At 39.2% G+C, this 24,517-nt stretch overlaps 3 protein-coding genes across 6 annotated transcripts; 1 reads left to right on the plus strand and 2 right to left on the minus strand.

Annotated features, from left to right (window-relative positions):
• Positions 1-214: 214 nt before the first annotated feature.
• Positions 215-16,835, minus strand: LOC120729131 (ras-related protein Rab-3D-like). The gene is made up of 6 exons (XM_040024603.1): positions 16,822-16,835; positions 10,122-10,215; positions 7,120-7,353; positions 4,703-4,821; positions 1,208-1,332; positions 215-1,108 (listed from the first exon to the last, which is right to left on the minus strand). Exons 3-6 carry the CDS (start codon positions 7,351-7,353, stop codon positions 921-923), a joined length of 666 nt encoding a protein of 221 aa, XP_039880537.1. The 5' UTR covers positions 10,122-10,215; positions 16,822-16,835; the 3' UTR covers positions 215-920.
• Positions 11,626-17,504, minus strand: pld6 (phospholipase D family, member 6). 4 transcript variants are annotated; one of them, XM_040024604.1, is made up of 5 exons: positions 16,957-17,063; positions 15,774-15,884; positions 15,096-15,267; positions 14,654-14,883; positions 11,626-12,559 (listed from the first exon to the last, which is right to left on the minus strand). In XM_040024604.1, the coding sequence occupies exons 2-5, from the start codon at positions 15,781-15,783 to the stop codon at positions 12,324-12,326; spliced, it is 648 nt and encodes a 215-aa protein (XP_039880538.1). In that variant the 5' UTR covers positions 15,784-15,884; positions 16,957-17,063; the 3' UTR covers positions 11,626-12,323. The 4 variants fall into 4 exon arrangements, with proteins under 4 accessions (XP_039880538.1, XP_039880542.1, XP_039880541.1 ...); XM_040024608.1 differs by having other exon boundaries at positions 15,770-15,884; XM_040024607.1 differs by lacking the exons at positions 15,774-15,884; positions 16,957-17,063 and adding an exon at positions 17,394-17,504.
• LOC120729133 (transcription elongation factor 1 homolog) lies at positions 17,052-22,779 on the plus strand. Its single transcript, XM_040024609.1, has 4 exons — positions 17,052-17,166; positions 17,469-17,605; positions 17,706-17,776; positions 19,641-22,779. Exons 2-4 carry the CDS (start codon positions 17,490-17,492, stop codon positions 19,703-19,705), a joined length of 252 nt encoding a protein of 83 aa, XP_039880543.1. The 5' UTR covers positions 17,052-17,166; positions 17,469-17,489; the 3' UTR covers positions 19,706-22,779.
• Positions 22,780-24,517: the final 1,738 nt, after the last annotated feature.

Genomic DNA, 24,517 nt, shown 5'->3' on the forward strand with positions numbered 1-24,517 from the left:
TGGGCAATTTGGATGGGCAATTTGTTCTAATACTACCTAAGCAAAACTACACCAATTAAATGTCTATAACACAGTAACACAAAAGTGTTTTATCTCCTTTCTGATAATTCACTGGAGAAAACTGTCTTTCCAAGCAATGACTCATCCATTTAAAAACAAATTACAAAACTATACATGAAATGTTTTCATACAAATGAGGCCAACAGACATAACATACATATTCCTTTCTTTTAATCTCAACTTTATTTTAACTTTGGACTAACATTAATAATTAAAATGTATAAAAAGAAAAAACAAATACATTACTTAAACACAACAGATGATTATATTCCTATAAAACATCCAACAAAAAGTGTGGTTTATTAACTGGAAGTCACGCAGGGCTACCAGGCGTGTGTGATCTCAGCTTTCAAATATGTTAGACTTTGTACTGTACCTTTTTCCTCATTTGGTTTACAACAGGCAATTTCAACAGAAGTCACAGTGATGCAGTTTTGTGCGACGCCCACTAGGGGGTAGCATGACACAAGTCAATCGGGGTGATTCCCCATGCAATTTCAGTCTGGCACATGGCTTTCTTTCACATCCTGACCTGCAACAGGTGCTGTTCACTGCACTGTGTGAACAGGAAACAATAAAGAGAAAAGGCTGCTCAGTGGAGCTCTTTGGCATCTTAGTGTAACAGTTACATTGGGATTACAAAGACGATCCTTGAATCACCACCGAGTCAAGAAAACCAGGAACAAAAAGAAATATAAAAAAAAAGAAAATGAACCCCAGGCATCCATGATTGCGCTGCAGTAACATTTGGTAAAGTACAATCACAATGAAAGATTTAGGGGCAATTCTGGTCATCTGTGTAAGTGTGGGCACCTATATTTAATTATTAAACCTGTTTTATCAGGTTTTACAATCAGTAATCAGCATGCACAGCCACCCCGACTGCTGTTGTGTGTGTCCTTCAGGCCATCTCCCTTGTGATTGGTTGCCGGATTGGCATCACCGTTGACGCTCTCGTTCATCTTCTCGCAGATGACGTCCACCAGCTTATCAAAGACCTGCTTCACGTTGATGTTATCTTTGGCACTGGCCTCGAAGAAATGGAAGCCTGGCGAGAGAGCAGAGAGAGATAAAGAGCTTATGAGTGATTATTAAATAATGTTTTGTTCACTTGTTTTCATGCTGATAAACACCAGCGCGTACTGACCGAGCTCTTTGGCCAGTCTTTTGCCATCTTCAGTCGGCACCTGCCTGTCATCTTCCAAATCCAGCTTATTGGCCACCAGCACCACCTGAGCGTTGTCCCACGAGTAAGTCTTGATTTGTGTTGCCCTGAGAAAAACCAAAAAAACCAAACCATGTTCACAACTCTACTGTATCACCTACAGAGACCCTCAGTCCATCACAACAATGAACCAAAGCTGAGTCTCTTCTGATTTCTAGCATTCAAGTTCACTTTAATGGCAATGAAAAGGATATTAATCACTGAAGGAGATCACTGAAGATGCATGGCACAAAATGATAGCACACTGTATAGACGAATAAACAAGGAAGTTAAGACACCAAGTAGTGCAAGATGGCAAACAGGATTATGATAACAATCTCAACACACTGACAAATGAGACTAAACCTGTTTGAATGTCACATGATCTCGTCTTCTCATTGGTGTTGCTGTGAACACAATAGGCTCTGCTGACAAAGGGAAGCGGCATTAAGAGATTTTTGCTAAAGGGATTTGATCATCAAATGAGAGCTTTCACTTGAGTCCAAAATTCAAACGTTTCCAGTTGTGTATGTTATTAGGAGGACTGTTTATTGCGCCTATCGATTGGTTTCCTTTTCATTTCTATAGATTATGCAGTGGAACATTGCATTGTTTTAAGATAACACAGCAGAATGATTCTGCTCCTTTGACATTATTTGTAGTATTATTGTCAACCTGTTGCTATATGTGTTGATTTTTTTGATCGTTTCCAGGTCAAAGACGGAAACCCCCCCCAAAAACAGTCTATTAGAGGAAAGCCATAAGATGAACGTATCCATGGCGACACTGAGAAATTCCCTTTCTGAAGCGCACTGAATGTTTTCAACATCATAGCCTTTGTAAACTAAACATCATGGTCAAAAGACAGATCTAATTGCAAAACCTATGGACACACCTGCACATCTACACAGTGGATGCCCCAAAGCATACTGTGCCTTTTTTGTCCTCGTGGACCTTAATGAGGGCCGTCATTAATATAATGAAATTCACTGAATTTATAAGGACTTGAAACCATACACTCCTAAGGGTAGAGGTTACTGAAGTTACAAAGCAAACCAAAGGGAACCACGAGCCATTTTCGCACAGATTTTTCTGAGGATTCATTGGTCAAGAGTTGTCTGCAACCACTGGTTGCTAGGGAAAAATGTGTATTCCTTAACTGCTTGGCAGTGATTCATGGAAGCTACTGGCTGTTGCTGGATGAAATGAGATGCAAAGAAGGTGCAAAGAAGGTTCAGTAAGTTCACTTTAATTAGAATGAAAAGGTTATTAATCACTGAATAAAATCCCTAAGGATGCAAGTGGAAACATCACAAATGATGAAAGCAGTATTCAAAATGAAAGACTGAATAAACTGAAACTGTATGAAACTGTGCAATATATAAATGAATAAATAAACAGAAATATCCATTAAAAACAGTGCACTGCTGTCATGTCAAGTCAGCTAAGAGCCCAAGTAGTGCAAGCTGGCAACCCGGATTAAGATAAATGAGACTTAACCTGTTTGAATGTCACATGATCTCATCCCCTGATTGGTGATGCTGCGAACACAATTAGCTTTGCTTACAAAGTGGAGCAGCATTTACAGATTTTTGCAAAAGAAGACCGTTTTGGAAGAAGCTCAGAGTGGGATTTAGAGAAGTCTGAAGCAAAAGCATCTGATTATTGAAAACAGACAGAGCTTTCACCTGATATCATTTTCTCACTTTTGATGAAAGTCGTGTTTCAAGTCTTTTGTATCTGAAGTCTTCGACTAGAGCACTGGTAATGATAACATAAAGTAACAGTAATTATAACACACACACACGCACACACACACACACGCACACGCACACACCTTCAGTTATCCCAGAATTCTAGAGGCAAATGTTGACTTTTTACTCCACCATATTAATTTAAAGGGCATTGATTTTCAGATTGTACTTAGAAAACATACACTGATCAGTAACTGACGGATTAAATTAATATTTTAATGTTTCCCGTGGTGTCCATTTTCAGGAGGACTGTTGGTTGTGTCTATTGATATATTGTCCTTTTTGTTTCTACAGGTTATACAGTGGAACATTATGTGTATTTTCTTTAATTAAACACATTGTTATATCCAATTTTTTAATGCAGCATCTATTCTTGTGAACAAGAGTGCTGCTTTTTTATTTTTTTATTTTCTCCAAGTGATCCAAAAAAAACCAACAAACAGTTGAAGAAAATGATAAGATGAATGTATCCATGGCGACATTGAAAAGTTCCCTTTCTGAAGCTTATTGAATGTTTTCAACATCACAGCCTTTTAAACTAAATGTCACGATCAAAAGACAGATCTAACTGCAAAGCCTATGGACACACCTGCACATCTACACAGTGGATGCCCTAAAGCATATTGTGTTTTTTTGTCCTTGTGGACCTTAATGAGGGCCGTCATTAATATAATGAAATTCACTAAATTCAAAAGGACTTGAAAGTAGTGACTGAGACCATACACTCCTCAGGAAAGAGCTTACTGAAGTCACAAAGTAAGGAAACCATGGGCCATTTGCCCACAAATTTCTATTGAGGTTTCTTTCGTGTCGTCATGCACACATTGCTCAAGAGTTGTCTGCAGCCACTTGTTGTTAGGGAAAAATGTGTATTCCTTAACTGCCTGGCAATGATTCATGGAATTTGCTGGCTGGAAGGAATCAGATACAAAGAAAGTACTGCACCAAAAACCTCCTAGTTATCGCTGGTTTTCCCTGGTTTTTCGTGTTTGTCTACCAGCCCAACGTCAAAGTAAAGGTTGTGTCTCTGCTCTGCAGCCAGCATGTTTCTAGAAGAACAAATCTTTTACTTTGAAGGCAAACGGGTCTTCAATTCTGGTTCATGTTGCACTTTTCACAGTTTCCCTAGAGGATAGCTGGACAGGCTTTGTAGACAAATCTGCCACTTGCATTAAAACTAAGACTGCAGCAAAATTCCAGCAACCAAAGCAAGGAGATTTTACTAATTGAGGAATAAACATTTTCCCTAGCAACAGCTAGTTGCCATGGGGGTTACTGACCAGTCTGTAGCGCAGCATGAGTGGGATGAATTAACATTTTCCCTGTCACTGCCATCACATTCAGCAACCACTCACAACCAGGGAATATCCTATTTTTCTTCACCATTGCTGGTTGCCAGATGGTCGTGAACTGGTCCCTAGGCCTGTGTGACTGAGGCCTAGACGTGGCTAGTGTTCACGGGTCTGTAAAACCTCAACACAACCACAACGTTTTTTTGCAACCAAAGTGTCACCTCTGCTAGCCATTAGAAATAAAGAAAGTTTAAGGCACTTCTGTGCAGGTATCACTTTTTAGACCAGTGAAAAAAAAACCCCCCAAAAAACACATGCCTTGGAAAAATGCCTTCAGCTACTGGAAAACGCACATGCCTATTCTGCATTAATTATATGCTTCATCTACCCACCAGTCCTGAACAGCACAGAACGACTCCTGGCTCGTGATATCGTACATGAGCAGAAATCCCATGGCTCCTCTGTAGTAAGCTGTGGTGATAGTCCGGTAGCGCTCCTGCCCAGCTGTGTCCTGTAAACACACATTGAATGGTGGATGAATTATTTTTACTGGCCCAACTCCAGAAATCACACAAAAATGAAGAAACAACAACCCTACTGAAATTCTATTTCACCACATGTAACAAATTTCTCAAAAGCAACATGAAAGCTTAAAAAAAACACTTAAAACACTGAAAGTTGTTTGCAAAATGAAAACATGACAGGGGAGCAAAAGTAAACGAATGGTTAACTCTGCAGAAAATGTAGCTTGCCATCACCAGTGTGTGAATGTGTGTGTGAATGGGTGGATGACTGAATGTAGTGTAAAGCACTTTGGGGGTCCATAGGGACTAAGTAAAGCGCTATACAACTACAGGCCATTTACCATTTACCAAAAGCAAAGGTGAATCATGAACTTTCTTAGAATAGAATAACCCCTCCCTTTTAAAATGTTGATGCTGCCACACCCTGGAAGCACACTAGGACACACTCTCAGGTCTTGCCTACATCTCCAGATGGTATTTTTCCTCTTCATGTTGCCTTGGGAAAAACCTTAAAGTAACAAATGTAACACTCCTGTGGATTCTTTGAAACTGCAGTAAGAAAACTAAGACTTTGAAACGAACTTCTTTAAACTTTCTCCCATGTAATGTGATGCCAGTAGCTGCTATGGACCTCATTAACACCACTGACTCTAATTGTACACATTTCTGGGCTTGTCAGCAACCTACAATTTATGTCACATGTAGCTGCGCTTATTTTAATGGTCCTAAGAAATCCCATTAAGTCCCTCAGCAGCCAATAACCCCGATTCTAAAGTGAAGGGCTCATAACAAAACATTTTCACAACCAATATACTGCGTGTCTTTCCTGAATATAAAACCTCAAGTCAACCAGCTGGGACGTTAAAAATCTGCTTGCTTGTTAATGCATCGGTAATAAAACTTTTACTGTTATTTATCTGAATTTTAATATGGTTATCTTTTATACTACTGGTTCATCATTTCACTTGGCACCTTCATTGTGTGAAAGTGTGCAGCTGGATCATTGTAAAGCGCAGCCGAGAAGGCACGGCCCGCTGAATACATTAACTTCAAAAAAGATGCATTACTTTCATCTAACAGGAGTACTGTGGGTGAGTCCTCGCCTTCCGCTAACATTCAGTAATAGATCTGTCCTGGGTGTCAGTCTGCGCGGTAAGCACATTCGGCTCCTGCAGCTCAAACCCATGCATCTTTCATGAACCCCGCCGTCTGGGGACAATGTTAAACATCAACTGTTATTAACTCCAGAGAGTGAGAAATTAGTTCACATCCATGACAGGCTGCAGCATGTAAGAGGGCAAATCAGGGAATGGGAAGAGGATAAACACTCCATGTTGTGTAACAAGGCTTTGAAAAGCTCTATTCATTTGGCCCCTCCTTTGGTTGAAGATGTATTTTAAAACCTCTTTGCCACAGGTAACGACCCCACATAAATTACCACTCCGACTTTAAAGAGACTGCAGCATTTTATAGTCAATTTTGTTGATATATTGTGTGTCAAAGCTGTTCTCTGTACAGTAGATTTTTACTCCGGTGTGGGGAGACCGGAGTAAAAATCTTCCTGAGCATTCAAGTGGAAATTATTAGGGACTTTTAAGATCTCAGTTATGTTCAAATGGAGCTACCTCTACATTAAGTGCCTCTAGGAGCATCCCAGACATCTATCACAGTCAGAGTAGTTAAAACAAGAACAACAAAAAACGGAAAGGTTTTGTGTGACAGCTTGATTAAGATTACATTTGGTCAAACTGCAACACTGCCAGTGAGCTTTTAGTTCTTGGCTGCTGCAATGAATAAACATCTTTCAGTGAGTCAACAAACCTTGTTCTTGCCCTAATCATTATAACTATGTGCATGTGGTGACAAACAGTTTGAAAGCAGGAAGAAAAAACAGGTGTTTTTCTTTGGTTGGAAACCCCCCCGAAGTAAAATTAGTGTCTATTATTCCACGTCTTCAGATTAAAAAAAAAAAAAAACGTCTTGGTTAGTACTTTAGCAAAACGCCACAAACTATTATTTCAATCATGAGGACTGAAGACATAATTACACTAGTGTATAAGCTGCTATTGTGCTCCCAATGGCCTAAACCGCCTCTCCTCTTGCCCTGTTAATGGAGGTCAAATACCAGGTAAAGAAGTACAAAAGAAAGAAATAAAGAAAAAAAAAAACAGCAGATGAGAGAAAATAAATCCTTTGCTTGGAGGGTTTAGGGGGTTTTCGATCCTAAGGACTTCTTAAAAATACTACTCGGCAGTGCAGAGGCTCCATCTCATGCCCAATCTCACCCAGATCTGTAGCTTGACCCGCTTGTTGTTCCTGTAGATGGTCTTGACTTTGAAGTCGATGCCCACCGTGCTGACAAACGCTGAAGTGAATGAGTCATCTGCATATCGGAAGAGGAATGAGGTCTTTCCCACGCTGCTGTTGCCGATGATCAGCAGCTTGAACATGTAGTCAAAGTTTTGGTCGGCTGGATCTCTCTGCTCGTGAGCCGCTCCTGGATCTCTGGCTAAAGCCATCTATCAAATGATGACAGACAAAAAGGAGAGGCACATGTGTGATCACTGAGATGGGCTATAAAGCATCTTTCTTTTTTGTTGGTGTTGATAAATGTTGTCTTTTGTGCTTCTTGTATTAAATATTGTTTGCAGCAGTTTGTAGTGGTTGTGTGTCTACATTTTGGTTTTCTGTAGTGTCTGTTGTTGATTGCTGTCCCTTAAAATGCCTAAAAAGGGACAAGTTCTGCCAGTTACCTGTGGCTGGTAATCCTACATATACTCACTGACTACTTTATTATGTATACCATGCCAACAATGGGTTGGACCAATTTTTGCCTTTAGAATTCCCTTAATTCTTTGTTGCACAGATTCAACAAGGTGCTGGAAATATTTCATCAGAAGATGGGTACACGATGGTCATAAAGGGATAGACGTGGTCGACAACAATACTGAGATGGGCTGTGGTCTTTAAACAATGCTCAGTTGTGACTAAGAGCTCAAAGTGTGCCAAGAAAATATCCCCCACACCATCACAGCACCACCAGCCTGAACTGCTATAAGGTAAGATGGATCCATGCTGATCTTGCAATCGATTTCTGCTGTGACTCATCAGGCCAGGCAACATTTTTTTTTTTTTTTCAATCTTCTACTTTCCAATTTTGGCGAACCCGGGTGAACTATACCCTCATTTTTCCTGTTCTTGGCTGACAGGAGTGGCCAATCTAAGTAAACCCTAGACATGGCTGTGCAGTCCCAGTAGATCAGCAGTTTCTGAGATGCTCAGACCAGCTCATCTGGCACCAACAGTAATGCAACATTTAAAGTCACCGTTCTTCCCAATTGCAATGCATGCCATGCACCGCAGCAGCTCATCTTGATCACGTCTACATGCCTAAACGTACTGAGTTGCCATGCGATTGGTTGATTAGATATTTGCATTAATGAGCAATTGAACAGGTGTACCTTACACCTGTTCAATTGCCACACAAAAATAACACAAGTACAAGAACAACACAGAATAGGTGTGGCTGTAAGGCAGTTAAGGACAATTACATAATTGCAGGCTCAGGGTGCTGCACTGGGTCAACTGCTGGTAAATGCATACATGTACAGGAAGAAACAGGATTGTATCTACTAGTTCCTGTTTTTAATCAGTCATATAACTGCTTGGCTTTAATGCATACAAAAATAATCTAACAGAGTCTGACTTGCCAGTAATCTCAATATATTGCGCAATGATGTCTTATAGCAAAGACAGGAACATGTGACCATGGTAGGGAACGTCGATGCCGATGTCAGACACGTCATCTGCACAATCAAATGCCCATTGCAAATAAATTTTAAATAAGGAATTTTTAGACAAAGGCAATGCAGATACATTCCTATAATTGAACATAGTCAAATGTACTGGTTAATCCTTTCAATGTTAGATGATTAGCTAATGTATGAGCTCATGTTAGTTTCTCTTAAATGTTAATATTGGAGGTTTAATGTTTGTTTGAATTAAAAAGCAAAAGATGGCAACTGAAAACAAAAAAGGAGGGGGAATACTAAAGTTAAGAATAGCACTGGCTTTCGCAAAATCCAGGATTACCAGTATATCAGCTGTGGTGTCACAGTGATAAATATCAGCTATTTGAGAATTCAGGTTAACACTCAGACGTCTGAAATCCATCCACACTAATAGCTGAGCAGATGCTGATGTTGGTAAATGGAAGTGTTATTTTAAAAATGGTCCGTCTTCCTCCCTGATTCCTCTTAGCGCTTATCACTGTGCTATGAATCACAGCCAGGGCGTGCTCCTTACTCTTTTTCCTCCCTGGACCGGTCACCTCCTGCTCTCTCCATCCATTTGTCACAAGAACACATGTTAAAAACTTATAGGATCGGTAGAGACTGAGCGGTGGGAAGGGGGCAATAGATTCTCCCCCGCTTGTGTATTTTATCTATCACCCATCTGGTCATTCATTCACCCAGTGACACTACTACTTACATGCACACACAAACACACTCCTTACTCTCATTTATCTTCCTTCTCTCCTCACATATTCATCCATCTATGCATCCCTCCTGTCATCATCCGGCCAGCCAGCTTCCCTCCCACTCTTAACTCTCTCCTTCCTCCATCACTCGGCATCAATCCATCTACATTCATCTATCTCCCCCCCCCTTCTCCCTCTCCTCCTCCTCCACCCCCCTCCTCTTCTCTCAGGGGTTGAGTCCTGCTCCTCCTTGGCTGCTGAGAAGTCTCTGGAGACCAGCTCAGCATTACAGCTTCCAAGATCATAAAAGAGGGGCTGAGCGGCGTGCTGCTGTACACACTCAGCAGAACATCAATATCCGCGCATGCGCCTACATCAGCATGAAAGTACCTGGCACACACTGACGTATGTGTGTGTGTGTGTGTGTAGGGTCGTGTATTTACTTTAGCTTGGGAAAACATGTCAACTCTCATTAATGCACATTCAATATTTGACTTCAGAGCATCTGACGCCTGGTTTGTAACTGCTTCAGTCAGTCAATGCAGTGCACGAGAGCAGCTGTTTCACGGGACACTTCATTGCCCCACTTGTTGACACCGAATCCAAATATCTGTGTACAAATTAGCCCGATTAACCACGAACACAAAGTTCATATTCTGAAGCCACCGATGACACTTGTAGCCTATAACTAACTCAGAGTCTAAGTTGCCTACACCGCCTTACCATACGGCAGCTCAGCTACAAACCTGATGACATTTAACAGCCCCCGTCTGCCTTTGCATACAACTGTGAGTGAATGCAAATTACCTCGGGTGTTGTTTATGGGTCTGTCTCCTCTCTCCCTCCCGAAGTGTTCACACGTCTACCTGAAAGTCGATGAGTGTGTGCTGGCTGCTGCTGTCTGTCGGGCTCTCCTGCTCAGGTGTTCCTGTCCCGGATCTCCACACTATGCATGTGCATATCTATCACTGGGACGTCCAACACGCAACTTGTCAAGTCATGCCCAATATGAATCACGGACTTCCGGTATAAACTTTCAAAATAAACATAAAAAAAAGAAAGCTGACGTTTTAGGGTAACATACATCTGAGTGCAGATGTATGGCAGTTGGGTGTATTTGTTTCCAGGAGTTTTAAGACGAAGTTGGCTCACCCTCTACATTTCTATGTAAATTAATAAAGGATAACAATTTGTTCATCTCGGGGTTTTATATAGTAGGCAATCTGCACCCACTGATGGCAACCGAAGGAAACTAATAAATAAGTTGAGGGAGAGCTGAAGGTGTTGAGAAAATCTTCGAACTCCATTTCATAATGAGCTGAGCAGTGTAGCTAAGCAACAAGCCGTGCTCCTTGATACCGGTACTGTTTTCTCATTACTTGGCCATCTTGTGCAAAGAAAAAAAAAGAAGAGATTTTTCAAACTCAGTAAACACGAAGGAATCATTTTGAGTCAAATGCAACTGAAACATTCAAAATCAAGCGAACATTTATTCAAATAATTAAAGAAATTAAGGAAATCATGAAGGAAAATGGGCTTGGTATACCAATCAAGTAAATTTCATTTGATCAGGTTCCATTAAACCTAAACTTTTACATTGTACTTATATAACGCATTACACGAAAAATTTACATGTAATTAAAATAGTTAAAAGCAGAATTTTGGGCACAATTATTTTACTTTTTCTTTTGAGTGTACGATCAGTTCTCGACGGTCAAAAAACGAGTTTATACTAGTTTATTGTGAAGGTTATTGCTAAATTTCCGGTATTCTGTTGCCTCACCTGCTGGTGGACGCACTTTCAATACTAAGCCTTTCGATAAAACAAACAGAAAGTAAAAAATAAAAAACTAGAAAAAATAAATAAACAAAATTCCCAGGGCAGCTAAATAATGTGTTGACTTGTGCAACAGTTAGGCATCCAAATCTCATGAGCTCCCAGGTTTACTGGACACCGACACGGTAAATAAAATTGTCTGATTTTGTGGAGCTACCAGCTGTGGCGAACCCTTGTGTGAATAAAGGAAAAGTAGCTTTTTCTCTTACCATTTACAAAACTGCACTTCAAAATATAACCTTCTAAAACACTTCAAGTGTTAGGTCACACAAACCAGCTGTGGTCTTTATTTACATGCATCAGCCTGACTATGAGCAAGTAGTCATGCACACCAGGGCACATTAATCATGTCCCGACCCGATTATCTTCACTCGTTGGGAAATCTCAAGTGATATTACTGTTACAAAACGCTTCAGGTGAAATGAAATGAAGTGAATCATGTCAGAAAGGAAGAACCCTACACCTACAGAATCATTTTTACAACAAACAAAGACTTTTATTCAGGTTTTATTGGCGTTTGCCTGCAATAACAAACTATAATAAACAACTCTTATTTACGCTATAAACAAAGAACTGTATGTAGATTTGACAAAGGACATTAAACACAATCTATATTATAGATTTTCTCTTTACTTCCATGGAATGAACCACCTATTATTATTGTTTAAATGAGAAACGACGTCAGCTTGATAATCTAAGATCCTAAAAAAGCTAATTTTATTAATAACTTTTGTCAACCTGTGACAAAACCTATAAAAACAACACTGAATATATAAAGTAGAATAACAAACGAAAAACAAGTATTCAGATCCTAAAACAGAGGAATACACTTCACAAAGAAAAAACATTGTAGAACCTAAACGTGTTAATGTTGCAGGGTTGTGAAAAGCAGTGGAACAACAGCAGGCCAGTCAAGCAGTTAGCACCTCAAAGGCTTTGTTTTCATCTAAAACCCCAAAACCTTTAACTTCACACTTAGCCAGCTAAATCACATAACAGTGTTATGAGTCATAAGCATAAAAAAAAAATCTAACTTTTAATACTTCTGTTATCTACACACGGTAATGCTGTTACATTAACATGAATGAAGTCTCTCGAAACCTAAACATAGCCTCTGGAAAAAAAAGAAAAGGCCACTTTTTTTTTGAATCCTCACTCAGTATTCATCATAGCTAATCAGTCACTGAACTGAGGTACTGGGCCGAATCATTGAGCCCCCATAGCCTGCAGAACTCCTTGACGAAAGGCTGAACCAGGTCGGGCTCCTCGGTGATGATGATGTTCTCCATGTTGCTCTGCACTGCTGTCAGCGTCCAGTTGAGGGAGCCGGTGATGAGCATGCGGCTATCCACCACTGCAAACTTGTGATGCATGTGGACGGCGCTCACATCGCACCGCACGCAGATCCCTAGGGAGCAGAGGGTGGATAGGCAGGAGGAAGGAAGGGAAACTCTTTAATGCCTTACAGTATACAGCGCTTGTTTCCCTTCATCTACTTACTGTGAAATTCTGCACAAAAATTCAATGCGCCTCAAAAGGGAAAATGGTGGTTTTTAAAAGTACAGTATGTATGTAACGATCTCTTTAGTGCTACACCTTTAAAGATTGAAAGACTGTTACATATGTGTTTCTAAATGGATGGTGTGGAAAACTGAGGACCCAGAGGACCTGTAAAATACAAAGGTATTGTAAGCAGACGAAATGTAACCGCATTAAAACCTGCGCGCTTTGACCACATATAGGATTACCTAACACCACATCAGCCTCTCATGAAATATTTAGGACACTCACTACTTGTTTCCATTATGGTTACCTTTTCTTGGAATATGAAAAAATATATAACATGCAAAGACTGTATATCTGTATATTTTTTGTAAATGTGACTGTTATGTGCATCTGAAAGTCTAACATTAACTCATATGCACTGCAACACAGTGAACTTGTGGGTTTTAAACAGGCAATATAAAGTAAAAAATGTAAAACATTCTGATCTAAACTACAGCACTGAGACCGAGTTTTTTTAATGCATTAAGTGTTTCTCTGTTCTTCAGTTGTTTTGTACGGAAATGATCATAAGGAGGATGTTGGATCTCAGTATGCATTACCCGGCAGACTGCTAATTTTTAGATTGGCCTGCAGATTACTCTCACAGATTAGTCATGCAAATCTTCTCTTGAATTTGGCAAGTGCATGCCTCTTAAAAAAAAAACACATTACCAGAAATGGCTTTTTAGCAAACCGAAGAAAGACAAGATCTTTTTCAGAATCTGTTTTATCATCCTTGTTAAAATGTTTAACAAATGAACTCTTGACTATCTTAAGTGATGATAACCTTTACCCCTGTGCTTTATTTATGTACAGCGTTTCAAGAAGCTCCACAAGATAATGATGAAATATAATAAGAAGAAAAGAGACGTTGACTCTTCTTTGTGCCAAAGTGGTTTTCGTGTGATTTGCAGTCAATACACACATACACACAAAAACACACACACTTTCTCTCTGAAGAGACACACTTTGCTGTCTGGCTGCCAGTTTTGCACTTACTTAATTCTTACTTAAAGCTTCTGTCTTGCAAAAAAAATAAATAAAATAAAAAGGGTTACATTGTATTAAAGTTGAGTGTCTCATTAAAGAACCACAAAGATCTCCAGTGCCCTGCAGTTGGTGAAGATGGTGTCATTTTCACCAGTGGATGTACAGCTAATATAATAGTTCAAAGAGTATGAGCGAGAGTGCATAAGGGACAGAAACAGAAGAAAAGGGACAGACTCAATCAAATATAGGTGTGATATATAGTTAGTTAGCTAAGTGCAAAAAGCTGCAAAGACGGCTCAGACTTATTAGGGCAGACAAATCAAAAATGGAAAGGTTTTGCTGATTGGTTTGTGGAAATAATTGTGTGTGTGTGTGTGTGTGTGGGGGGGGGGGGTTCTAGCTTACTGACGACAGGACCCAAAGTTCAGCAGTAAAAGGGATATTCTTGATATATGTTTCCAGAGGCTGATATATGGTTGGAGTAATCTATTAAATGCAGAGTGGGCTGCAGAGAAAGTGAGACAGCATGAGTCAGACACGTGACACAAAATCTTTCAGAGAATGATTAGTCTGACTCATAGGAGGGCTTGTAGCGGCAACCTCCATTCACACAGACAGCTCCTTTTATCTCTCTCTAATCACAACTAAGGAACCCAGTGATAGTAACAATGACACTTAAAGTCAAAGAACATAAACTGAGCAGCATTTCTTGAGCAGGACCTGAGTCATCCTTCTCGTATCTCAAAAGAAATGTGTCTATAACAATGATCTCAGAGGTTAGTGTGACTGTTTTTTTTAACCAGTAACACCACCCAAAGGACTACATACAGTATGTCTCAGTGGCCAGTGTGAGATTTATGAGACACTTTGCAACAATAGCACCCTGAGTCACACACTGACTCAAGTTACAATATATATGTATGCTTCCAAAACATTTCATATATAGAAAAAAACAAATCTCCCTTACCGGCTTTGCGGAGGACGCCGATCTGGGAGCCACTGATGGCCGAGTAGACCTTGTCAGTGAGGACTCGGATGGTTACGCCTCTGCTATGCAGCAGTAGTACAGCCCTACTCAGATCCATGTTGGAAAAAGAAAAAAGACACAAGTCCAGAGAAGAGCAAGCAGACAGGATGTAACGGAGAAGACGAGAGAAAGAGGTGTCTACACCATGAGGCAATGAGCAGACATGGGAGCTGGAAGAGCAGAAAACAAAAGATCACCTGTCATAATTCATGACCACTTAAGTAAAGTTTAGCTTTCAGGGTTCATTTCATGTGAAAAAAAAAAAACTTAAGTAGATGAAAAATGATTTTAAAAAGAGGTGAAGTTAATATACATTATAACATCTTTGGCAGCGATATAGGAAAACAATAATTACTTCAAGTTTCACTGATGTTCCACTTACTGAGGTAACGTGGGAGAGAAGATGTGCTCCACACAAGCCACCTCTGAGGGGAAGAAGAGGACCTTATTGGTGATTCTTTCAGATCGGCGACGACTGAAGAGCCAAAAGAGCAGCTCCAGACTGAGGGAGAGGGCCACCACTCCCAGGCTGACCACCTTTACTGTCCACATTGCTACCATGTAAAGAAAATAACTTTAAGAACCAAATGTGTAGCATAATGAAAACATCCTTGTCCTCATGCATGATCATAACGTGTTTTAATGTAGATTCTTTAACAGATAGAAAACAGAAAACAAGCTGAAGTGTGGAGGACTCCAGCTTATCAGTTCTGAGGATTCACGCCCTTATAAACAACCTTTTCTTATTTTCTCGTCTCACCCTTCATTAGATCAGTAGTGCAATGTTTGTAGCTCCACAATGTTTTTGTTTTTTTTTTTAAATACAGAACATCTTCAACTCTGTAGGAAACCTCTATGAACGCTGTTAAAATAACGCACCACAAATCATACATTTAACACATGTAGCTTGAACACAAAGGCTTGTTTCATATTTGCCAAAGAGATCTTGATTATCTCAAAGACTTTTGGGAAAATGTTCTGTATGAGACAACAGTTTGGGTCCTGTTACATCTGATGTAAATATAACACAGCAGTTCATTAAAAATAACATCATACCTACAGTCAAACATGGTGGTGGTAGAGTGATGGTTTGAGTTGCTTTGGTGCTTCAGGATTTAGATGACTTGCAGTAATTGATTGAACCATTAATGCTCCTCTTTACCAGAAAATCCTGAAGAAGAATGAACTGGCTATCAGTTCATGCCCTGAAGTTCAATTGCAATTAGGTTATGCAGGAAGACAATGATCTGAAACATATCAGCAAGTCAACCTCCAAAGTCCAGATTTAAAGGAAATCGAGAGGCTTTGACATGACCTTAGACTGTTTATGCTTGAAAACCCTTCAGTTTGGCTGAATTTAGAGCTGGCCAAAATTCCTCTACAGTAAAGTTAAAGTCTCACTGCCAGTTATCTCAAACGCCTCATTGCATTTCTTTGCCTTGTACTTGTGACATGTGCAATGACAATAAAGTTGAATTTGAATTCTAATTCTGATGCCAAGGGTGAAAAAAAAAAAAACAGTTATTAGACTTTGGGGCAATTACTCTTTTCACACAGGGCCAGGTGGGGTTTAGATAACTACCCACTTTAATAAATTAAATTATAATTTAAAAATGTTATTTTACTATATGCTCTATTGGTTTTATTTGAAAATAAATGATGTACAATATTAACATAAATGTTGCCATTATGATACATTATATCAGAGTTAGCTTAAAGCTAATTTTCACCTCCAGTCTCGTGCTAGGTTACATTACAAATAATTATAACAACAATAAAACAAACAATATCTCATAAAAGGTCATTCACAAAACACACACCCACATGCCCATGAGCGCCAAATAAGAAACAACAGGAATTATCTCAGCCTGATTAGAGTACTGCAGTTCTTAAAGATGTCAGGCTTTTATACCCTTACTATGGTTATCTTTGTCTAAGAATTTTAAAAATGATCTGAAACATGTAAGTGTGACAAATATGCCAAACAAACTGTTGTTCACTGCACTTTGTTTTCGGCTTTAACCAGTAGAACGCAAATTAGCTCCCTGAATCGGTTAACCAAGCTGAACTGAGCGAATCAAACCAGCATCTTAACAGTGTTGAGCTACTGTTGCTGACTAGAAATCGAAGCACGCAAGCACATTTGACCAATGTTAGCCTTGCGAGATGTGGAGCATGTCAAAACAGCAAAACTGAGGTTTTTATTTTATTTTATTTTATTTCTTTAGAAAACAAAGGCAAACCTGAACAAGCTTCTGTCGCCACCACGTGGGAATAGGCAGCGCCAAGATCTTTGTCGTCACTATCAGGCAGTTAACAGACACGTCAGCTAGCCAATAGCAGGCCACGACGCTCACACTCTTCTCCAATTACGTAACGCGAAGAGTTACGGGTGCTGGAGCCAACGGAAGCCGTTTCCGCAAAACGGTAGCGTGTGTTTTCAACAAGAAAAGGTAAACTATTAATACATAACGTTTATCGGTCATTGTGTGTTTAATATGTGGGGATAGCTGAGGTATAATGAAATAGAATATAGCATTAAGTATTTTTTTCTATCGCGAGACGATTTGTATTGCACGAGAGAGCAACAACAAACATGCTAACGTTAGCCTGTTAACAACAGTGTGGGGCACCAGCAGCAACTAGCAGCTGGTGTTGTTCTTTTAGCAAGTATTCTCACATATATATGGTGCTGTTGGTCCAGTGTACGTGCCGTCTTTGTTGAAGCAGTGTGATTTTTGTTTCTTTCACTCAGACTCGATTCCCTTTGTGAAAAATGGGTCGTCGCAAATCCAAAAGAAAGCCTCCTCCAAAGAAGAAGATGACGGGGGATCTGGAAACTCAGTTCACATGTCCTTTCTGCAACCACGAGAAGTCATGTGATGTCAAAATGTATAGTGCCCACCTAAACACACCTGGTCTATGGTTCGTAGGTAGATTTCTTAGGTGATTGGTGGTCTCTGATGCTTCTTCTCGCTTTGTCTTTCAACAGGGAGAGAAGCAGAAACACTGGGATAATATCATGTACAGTCTGCTTGGAGGAGTTCCAGACCCCCATTACCTGTATCCTTATTGAGTTTTAGGTGGCAGCTCTCTTTCTCATACAGAAGCAAAGCAAATATAAGGCAGAGCAGTTTCTTGTTATTTTATTATCTTTGCACATTTAAATAAAATTTTTATATGAGGAAAAGTAGTTTGACAAAATAAAATATTAGCTCATACATTATTCAGGGGTTAAAGAAGTTCATAGGGATGTACTATAAAAGCGGTTTGATGGTTTGGTGAGCTATGTTGTGCAACAAAGTCAGCGTTTTCTGTGTCACAAAATTAATCTCGTTTTACCTTGATAAAAACCTATGCTGAACACACAACCTGGTTGAGAGTAGGTTATCTTTAGAGTTTTGGTGTAAAATTCAATTATTCTTAAAATTGATTTATTCTTCTGCAGGAAATCTATGTCCACCTTACGTTGTAACTAGAAACTCATTTTATCCCTGCACTGCAACCATGCACCCCGTCAAAGTAATCGTGGTATGTGTTGAGCCGACATTTAGTTGCATTTCTCTGGAGGTGCACATCAAGTTACCTAGAAGGTTGTGGCTTAGTGTTAAAAAGGCACTGAGGCTCAAGCGGTTATTATATAATTAACTTAATTTAAAGTGTTTGTTTTACCGCTCTGCGCGATTAATCCCAAGATTTGCCGCAGGAATAATCTCCTGACCTTTTCTTTTCTACCGGTCTTGTTCTTTACTATTATATGTTTTATGTTCTTGGCGGATTTTTAGACAGCATTGTATTGTCATTATCTGATAACATCTGTGAAGTGTAGGTGGCACTCACAGGTATCATTTCACGTGGAAGAAAATCCACATGATTTTATGTGAGCGCCCACAGAGCCTGAAGCAGAACACTCTTAATGGAGAAAGTTTATAACGTGCATCACAACAGTGGTTATCTAGGGTTATAGGCTTTGACAAGCACATTAAAGCAAAGAAACTCTGGCTGTATTGAGCTTAATTCGTTGTATACTGCCTCTTTGAATAATATAGAGTGGCATTAGGCTAAAACCTTGGTTATATATATGCAGGTGGTCAGGTTGTTGGTCATTTCTTTCTTTCTTTCTTTCTTTCTTTCTTTCTTTCTTTGTGAGGCCCTATATGTTTTACTAATAGCTCGTCTTAGGAAACCTGCCTTAAATGTCAACGTCAGCATTTGCCTTCATTGCCTCACCACATCACTGAAATGAGACAGTGTCTCTTTCATATACTGTGCATGTGACCATAGCTTCTAACTTATCTCAGGTTGACTATGTAGTAAGTCCACCTAAAAACTAACTGGTGCATAACTAAATCAGTATTTGTTTTGGGGTTTTAGAAATTCTTAGTAGATCAAAAAATAATACCGTTATCTTGTTTTCACTTGGCCACAGTAACCACATAGATTAAATCAGATATCTTGAGAGCTTAATTGTAAGTCATACGAGCAATTTAATGATATCAAATGACTGAAATACTTGGTTGTTGACAGCTGGGAGACGAGGTTACATTATCAGGAAAAAAGAGGTGGTAGGCTGACTTTAAATAAAGGTTATATAATCAAACTATATTGTTATACTTTAAACAACAGCAGCTCACGTCATTTTTCCATCTCCGTGTTGTCTGAGACCAATATGAGGAACTGTTTAATTTTATCAGAGTAATAAAAATGTTGTGGTACAAGCTTAGAAAGGCAGGGGACCTTTGGAAAATGTTAATTAGTTTATTTTACTTCCAATAAATAACCTGGCTTCAGAATGCGATTTGCTCAAACACATTGTAATAACTGGAACTTTGTATTGATTTTTAAAGTTCACGTCATTCTCTGTCTGTGGATGTTTTTATTTTTAAGCAACAGCATTGTTTTTTATCCTTAATCCATTCTTCCTCAGATCTGTCAGAGCCAGTTGATGTGTATAGTGATTGGATAGACGCCTGTGAAGCAGCCAATCAATAGAACTCATGAAAATGGTTAGAAACAGAGCGCAGTTAAGTTCTACCCACACTGAAGAGGAAAACCTTTTTTTTTCTTTTTCTTTTTGCATTGCTTGATGCATGCTTGTCATTTGTTCCTGTTCACAAAAAGCTGTCAATTGCCCAATGGCCGCTTTGCAGGTTCTTGAACTCTTTATAAGCTGCCAAACAAAAAACTGAGCTTGAATCAGCAGCAGAAATGGGAGAAAATGTGCAACTACTGATAAATAAAATATCCAAATGTCAAATTTGTGGGTACTCTGTTGCCGGCACATACCTAGCATTAACTTTCTAACAGCTAACTAGACATGGATGCTACAATAATTAGCCTGATAGTAAAATCTAATCTATTTTAGCTAGCTACAGACATTTTGTTGCACATTGTGAGGCCGGCTGTTTTCCTTCTAGCGGGCCTGATTTTCAGAGTATGACATGTTGCGCTTTGTCTCTACACCTGTCAGAAAGGTGGTGAAGAGTTCTCCCCTTTCTGTTTAAGGTTTCAGCTCACAACTCTAGTTTTGACTCTTGAGATTTATTACATAATTTGTTCTGTGCAGTGTACCCTGATTTATCTTTACACATTTAGCAGAGCTGTCTGTTTTAAAAATACAGCTTCTTTTTTGGGTGGGTGGTTGGTTGGGGGACCTTATTGGTGATCATCTAGGTCCATTCTTTTAAAATAAAGTATTTTGCATTGGAAAAAATGCTTCCAGGTATTTAGTTTCTAACTGCTAGAGATATCTAAGAGATACAAAAGATTATGCAAGCGAACATATTCACATCTTAGCATTTGAATATTTTAATATGAATATTTGTATCATGAAAGAAACTATGAATATGGTGAGTAGGTTGATTTTAAAATGGACAACTCTTGAGTATTATTCCTACAGTTTTTCAAAGTCTGACACAAGCAACTCGATCTAGTTTAAGAGTAAAAATTGTCTTGTTTTTTAATGATTTATACAGTCTTGATACAAGGAATCCTGAGCCGGATGTTTGTTCAGTCCAACTGCAGTGCTGGAAAATGTCACTGAAATAGCTAATCATGAGCTTTGTGTGTATGTGTGTGTGTAATCTATAATGATTACTCAGATTTAAGTATGATGTTATAGATTCTGGTCATAATGCAGTCACTCAGACATCTGTGTCACAGCATTAGGTCATTCCACTCTAGAGAGGAACAAGATGTTCAAGATTCATGCTGAGCTGCTGAGTTCATGAGTTTTGAAATGTTTTTAATCCATTCTGTTTCTGATGTCTTTAGGTTATATGTTCATGAAATAAAATAATTTTAAGATGCATAAATGTTCTTTTAATGGGCATGTATATGCAGTAATGTGCAGTATTTCGATGCCTTGAAGTCAGTAGTTTATGCTCAATGACACTCTCCTACACAGCCATCTGTTTTGGGTATCATGAATCAGAGCTGTTTTGTTTAATGTTTACTTAATGGATATGTTTGATTTTGATCCTGTGGTAGAGACTTAAGGGTAACCCCATCATTATTACATTTTTTATTACGCTCCACAAATCTGATGAAAATTCCAAATCCAAGCAGTATGTTATGTTTTCTGACTTACCTGTCCTGTTGATCTCACGTCTGCCGTTTAATGGGAAGAAGCAGTTTCGTTTTGCAGAAATACTCTGTAAATTATAGAAACAGCATGCTACTGTAGCTTAGTAAATATTACAAAAACAAATTCTTGGATTTTCACCCACATGTTCATAAACACTTGGGGTGCTAATAAGTATTTATGGAAGCAAGAATGTGTGTGTGTGTGGGCTTGCCTCCAAATACACCACATTGTCCAGATCTTAATGAGAAAAAACACACAACCCTGTTAAAGTCTGGCTTATTAATGTGATTATTTTTTTGTAACATTTTTACGGTAATCGGTGGCTCTACAAAGAGACAGATGACTTAATTAGTTTTATACTAAGAATTGTTAAAGTAATTAGGCTTGCCACCTTATATATTTTATGTGATATTAAAATATTCCAACAGAATAACAGAAACGTAAAATGATAACCGACATGACTGTGTGTGTGTGTGTAATTAGAAGAGATTTTCTTCCTTGAAAGGTTGAATGATTGAAAGATGTTTCCCCACATTGTTAAAAAACATTAAACTTATTTACAAGGCCATCTTATAATTTCAAATTATTATCTGTGAAATAATTTGAAAGGCAGTATTAATTAAAAATGGTACAAAGACAACAGAATGATGAAAATTAAACATTTTATTTTTTTGAATTGGACAGCAGCAACATGTTTTGTGTTTTGCACAGTTTCAGTGGTCGTATACTCGCGTGTTTAATCCACACCGTACATACGGCATAACGGCAAACACTTGTATAAAGATGTAAATGCTGGAAAGGGCGTCGGCAACTTGCATATGCTACACCGTAGGCTTTACATAGAATCACTGCATAAATATTAATAACGCGCCAGTGCTCATGAGGTTAATTAGTAACATGGATGGTTACAATTAGCATCTCAGAAGCAAACATAGGGAGTTCACCACTGTCGCAGACTGCACAGGAGAAATCATTTTAGGATTTTTATAATTTATGGTACATGATATCATTAAGAGCATCCACAGAAAAGTGTATACACAATGGGCACAGCTAATTTTAGGAAACCATTATTAGAAAATATAGTTAATCACTCCACCCACAAATCGGTGTTAAAACTACCATGTGAAAAAAAAGGAGAAAAAAACATTTAAAAAATCATCTTGAATAAGAGGAGAGGGATGTGATCTGATTTGTGATTAGCATGCAATCCAAAGGGAAGGCGTTTCTGCGAATGACATCTGTTAAGGTGCCATTAATAGTGAGCAACATATGCTTCAATCCAGACAACATCTTTTCAGGGAAAGCTTTGTTTTATTTCAGCAAGACAATGCCAGACCACATTCAATATGTATTATAACTGCAATGCTGTGTGATAACAGTCCTGGTGCTAAAACTGCCGGCAGTCCAGAGCTGTCACCTACTATAAACATTTAGCACACTATGAAACAAAGAAAAATTTAAAAAAAAAGAAGCCTGTAACTGCTAAAATCTTAATGTAAGAAAGTAATGTAAAACACCCTGCTTTCAAAAATGGTCTCCTCGGTCCCAAATGTTTACAGAGAGGTGTTTAAAAAAATACAACAGCAGCAAACAGCACCTTGTTGCAGCTTTTTTGAAAAGTGTTGGAACCATTATGATCGTCAAATAATTGCATTTCATTTTTAATTGGCCCTTTACACAACTTTACAGAGCCTTCATCAAACTGGGTTTGTATTGCACAGTATGCTTCGCGCTAAAAGCAAAACAGGTTTTTTTTTGGCGTTTGTGCAGTTTTGATCCTTTGATATCTTTAAACACAGAGTCAAAAATACGATTTCTGATATATAGGAAATTCCGCACAGCACAATGAAACCCTCCCTCAGCTAACAAAAGGGTAGATGGAGAAAACCAAAACGCTGATTTAATCAATTACAGTAATTTAAATGTTCCAAAGACAACGATGGCACCTATTTGGAATTAAACGTCTCTGTGTGCAGCTCCTTATCTACTGTCTTGTGGCATTTGTGACCGTGACGCATTTTAGGAGTCCAGTATCCATTCATCCCCACGGAGTGGAGGATGTAGCAGATCACAAATGAAAGAAGACACAGCGTAGCAAGGTTGTGCACCAGGCAGGGCTGAGTGATAATAGATGAGATGTGGAGTGCCTGCCTGGGCTCTCCACCCAGGAAGAGTGTGTCCATGCATGCGAGCACTGTACTGTGTATTGTGTTTGATGATGGACCCCAGCTGGAGAGGTATTGACGACGCCTTATGAAACATGCTGGAGGATGATTACAATGGAGAATGATTATCACTTAGTCTCTTCTCTGTCTCTGCACGTCCCCTCCCACTGCCTCCCCCTCTCTTCTATTTCTCGCTTCTTCTTTCTCCTCTCCCATTCAGCACGCGAGGTCAAGTGTCACTCCGTCTCCGTTGTCAAGGCTGCCAATCACCCACACAGTGAGTGCAAGGCAACTGTTGCCAAGGAAACAGCGATTTGGTTGCTAGGCACCTGGAGCTGTGCTCACAATAGTCATTTTGTTGCTTAGAAGCACACACACAAATACACGCTAAACCGCAGAAATGGCTTTGCCCAATCAACAAGTTTATGCAACCTCGGAGTGAAATTTGTATAAATTATAATTACACACTCTTAAGAGATTTGCTTACACAGTAGTAAGAAATCGTGTGAATGATAAGGGTGTAATTTATCACGGACATAACCAGATGCTAATGTATTGCTGAATTCGCAATGAAATGCTGATTTTCTAATTTATAATACTTAGCAATAATGCTAATGCGCCCAAAATGTAAAATGTTTTATTCGAACACAGCTGCTACCTGATTAATCAGCACGCCCAAACGTCCGGGAATTTTTCAAACCCACACCTCAGCTTGATCAATAAAGAACATAAACATCCATCATTCTGACTAAAAATAGTTAACCATAAAATCAGTCAATCCCTTATTTCCTCACTGGCACGCGGACCCAGTGAACCTACTAGCTGCACCGTGAGTCATATATGTGAGATCTATCTATATGCCTATTTTTGTGAGATCCCTCAATCCCCGATTTTCCTACCAGCATCTAGATTATGTGAACATTCAGGCACTTGAGCGTATGTGCGAATGTGGGTCTGGATCTCCATCGTGACAGCCAGTCAGCTGAGCTGAACGCTGAAATGTCAGCCATGGGTGCAAGCCTTGACATGTCCTCATGTGGTACTGTCTACTGT

Source organism: Simochromis diagramma, unplaced genomic scaffold (genome assembly GCF_900408965.1).
Source record: "Simochromis diagramma unplaced genomic scaffold, fSimDia1.1 OVJJ01000302.1, whole genome shotgun sequence".
NCBI lineage: Eukaryota > Metazoa > Chordata > Actinopteri > Cichliformes > Cichlidae > Simochromis > Simochromis diagramma.

What these genes read in the sequence shown, in the direction of transcription:
- LOC120729131 (XM_040024603.1), bottom strand. Translation starts at nt 7,353, where the DNA reads ATGGCTTTAGCCAGAGATCCAGGAGCGGCTCACGAGCAGAGAGATCCA. An exon ending in GGGTCAAGCTACAGATCTGG is followed by an intron (nt 4,822 to 7,119) that starts GTGAGATTGGGC and finishes GTGTGTTTACAG; the next exon opens with GACACAGCTGGGCAGGAGCG. An exon ending in AAGACTGGCCAAAGAGCTCG is followed by an intron (nt 1,109 to 1,207) that starts GTCAGTACGCGC and finishes CTCTCTCGCCAG; the next exon opens with GCTTCCATTTCTTCGAGGCC.
- pld6 (XM_040024604.1), bottom strand. An exon ending in TTCTCTCCCACGTTACCTCA is followed by an intron (nt 14,884 to 15,095) that starts GTAAGTGGAACA and finishes CTGCTCTTCCAG; the next exon opens with CTCCCATGTCTGCTCATTGC. An exon ending in CGGCGTCCTCCGCAAAGCCG is followed by an intron (nt 12,560 to 14,653) that starts GTAAGGGAGATT and finishes TCTGCTCCCTAG; the next exon opens with GGATCTGCGTGCGGTGCGAT.
- LOC120729133 (XM_040024609.1), top strand. Translation starts at nt 17,490, where the DNA reads ATGGGTCGTCGCAAATCCAAAAGAAAGCCTCCTCCAAAGAAGAAGATG. An exon ending in AAGTCATGTGATGTCAAAAT is followed by an intron (nt 17,606 to 17,705) that starts GTATAGTGCCCA and finishes GTCTTTCAACAG; the next exon opens with GGAGAGAAGCAGAAACACTG. An exon ending in GTTCCAGACCCCCATTACCT is followed by an intron (nt 17,777 to 19,640) that starts GTATCCTTATTG and finishes ATTCTTCCTCAG; the next exon opens with ATCTGTCAGAGCCAGTTGAT.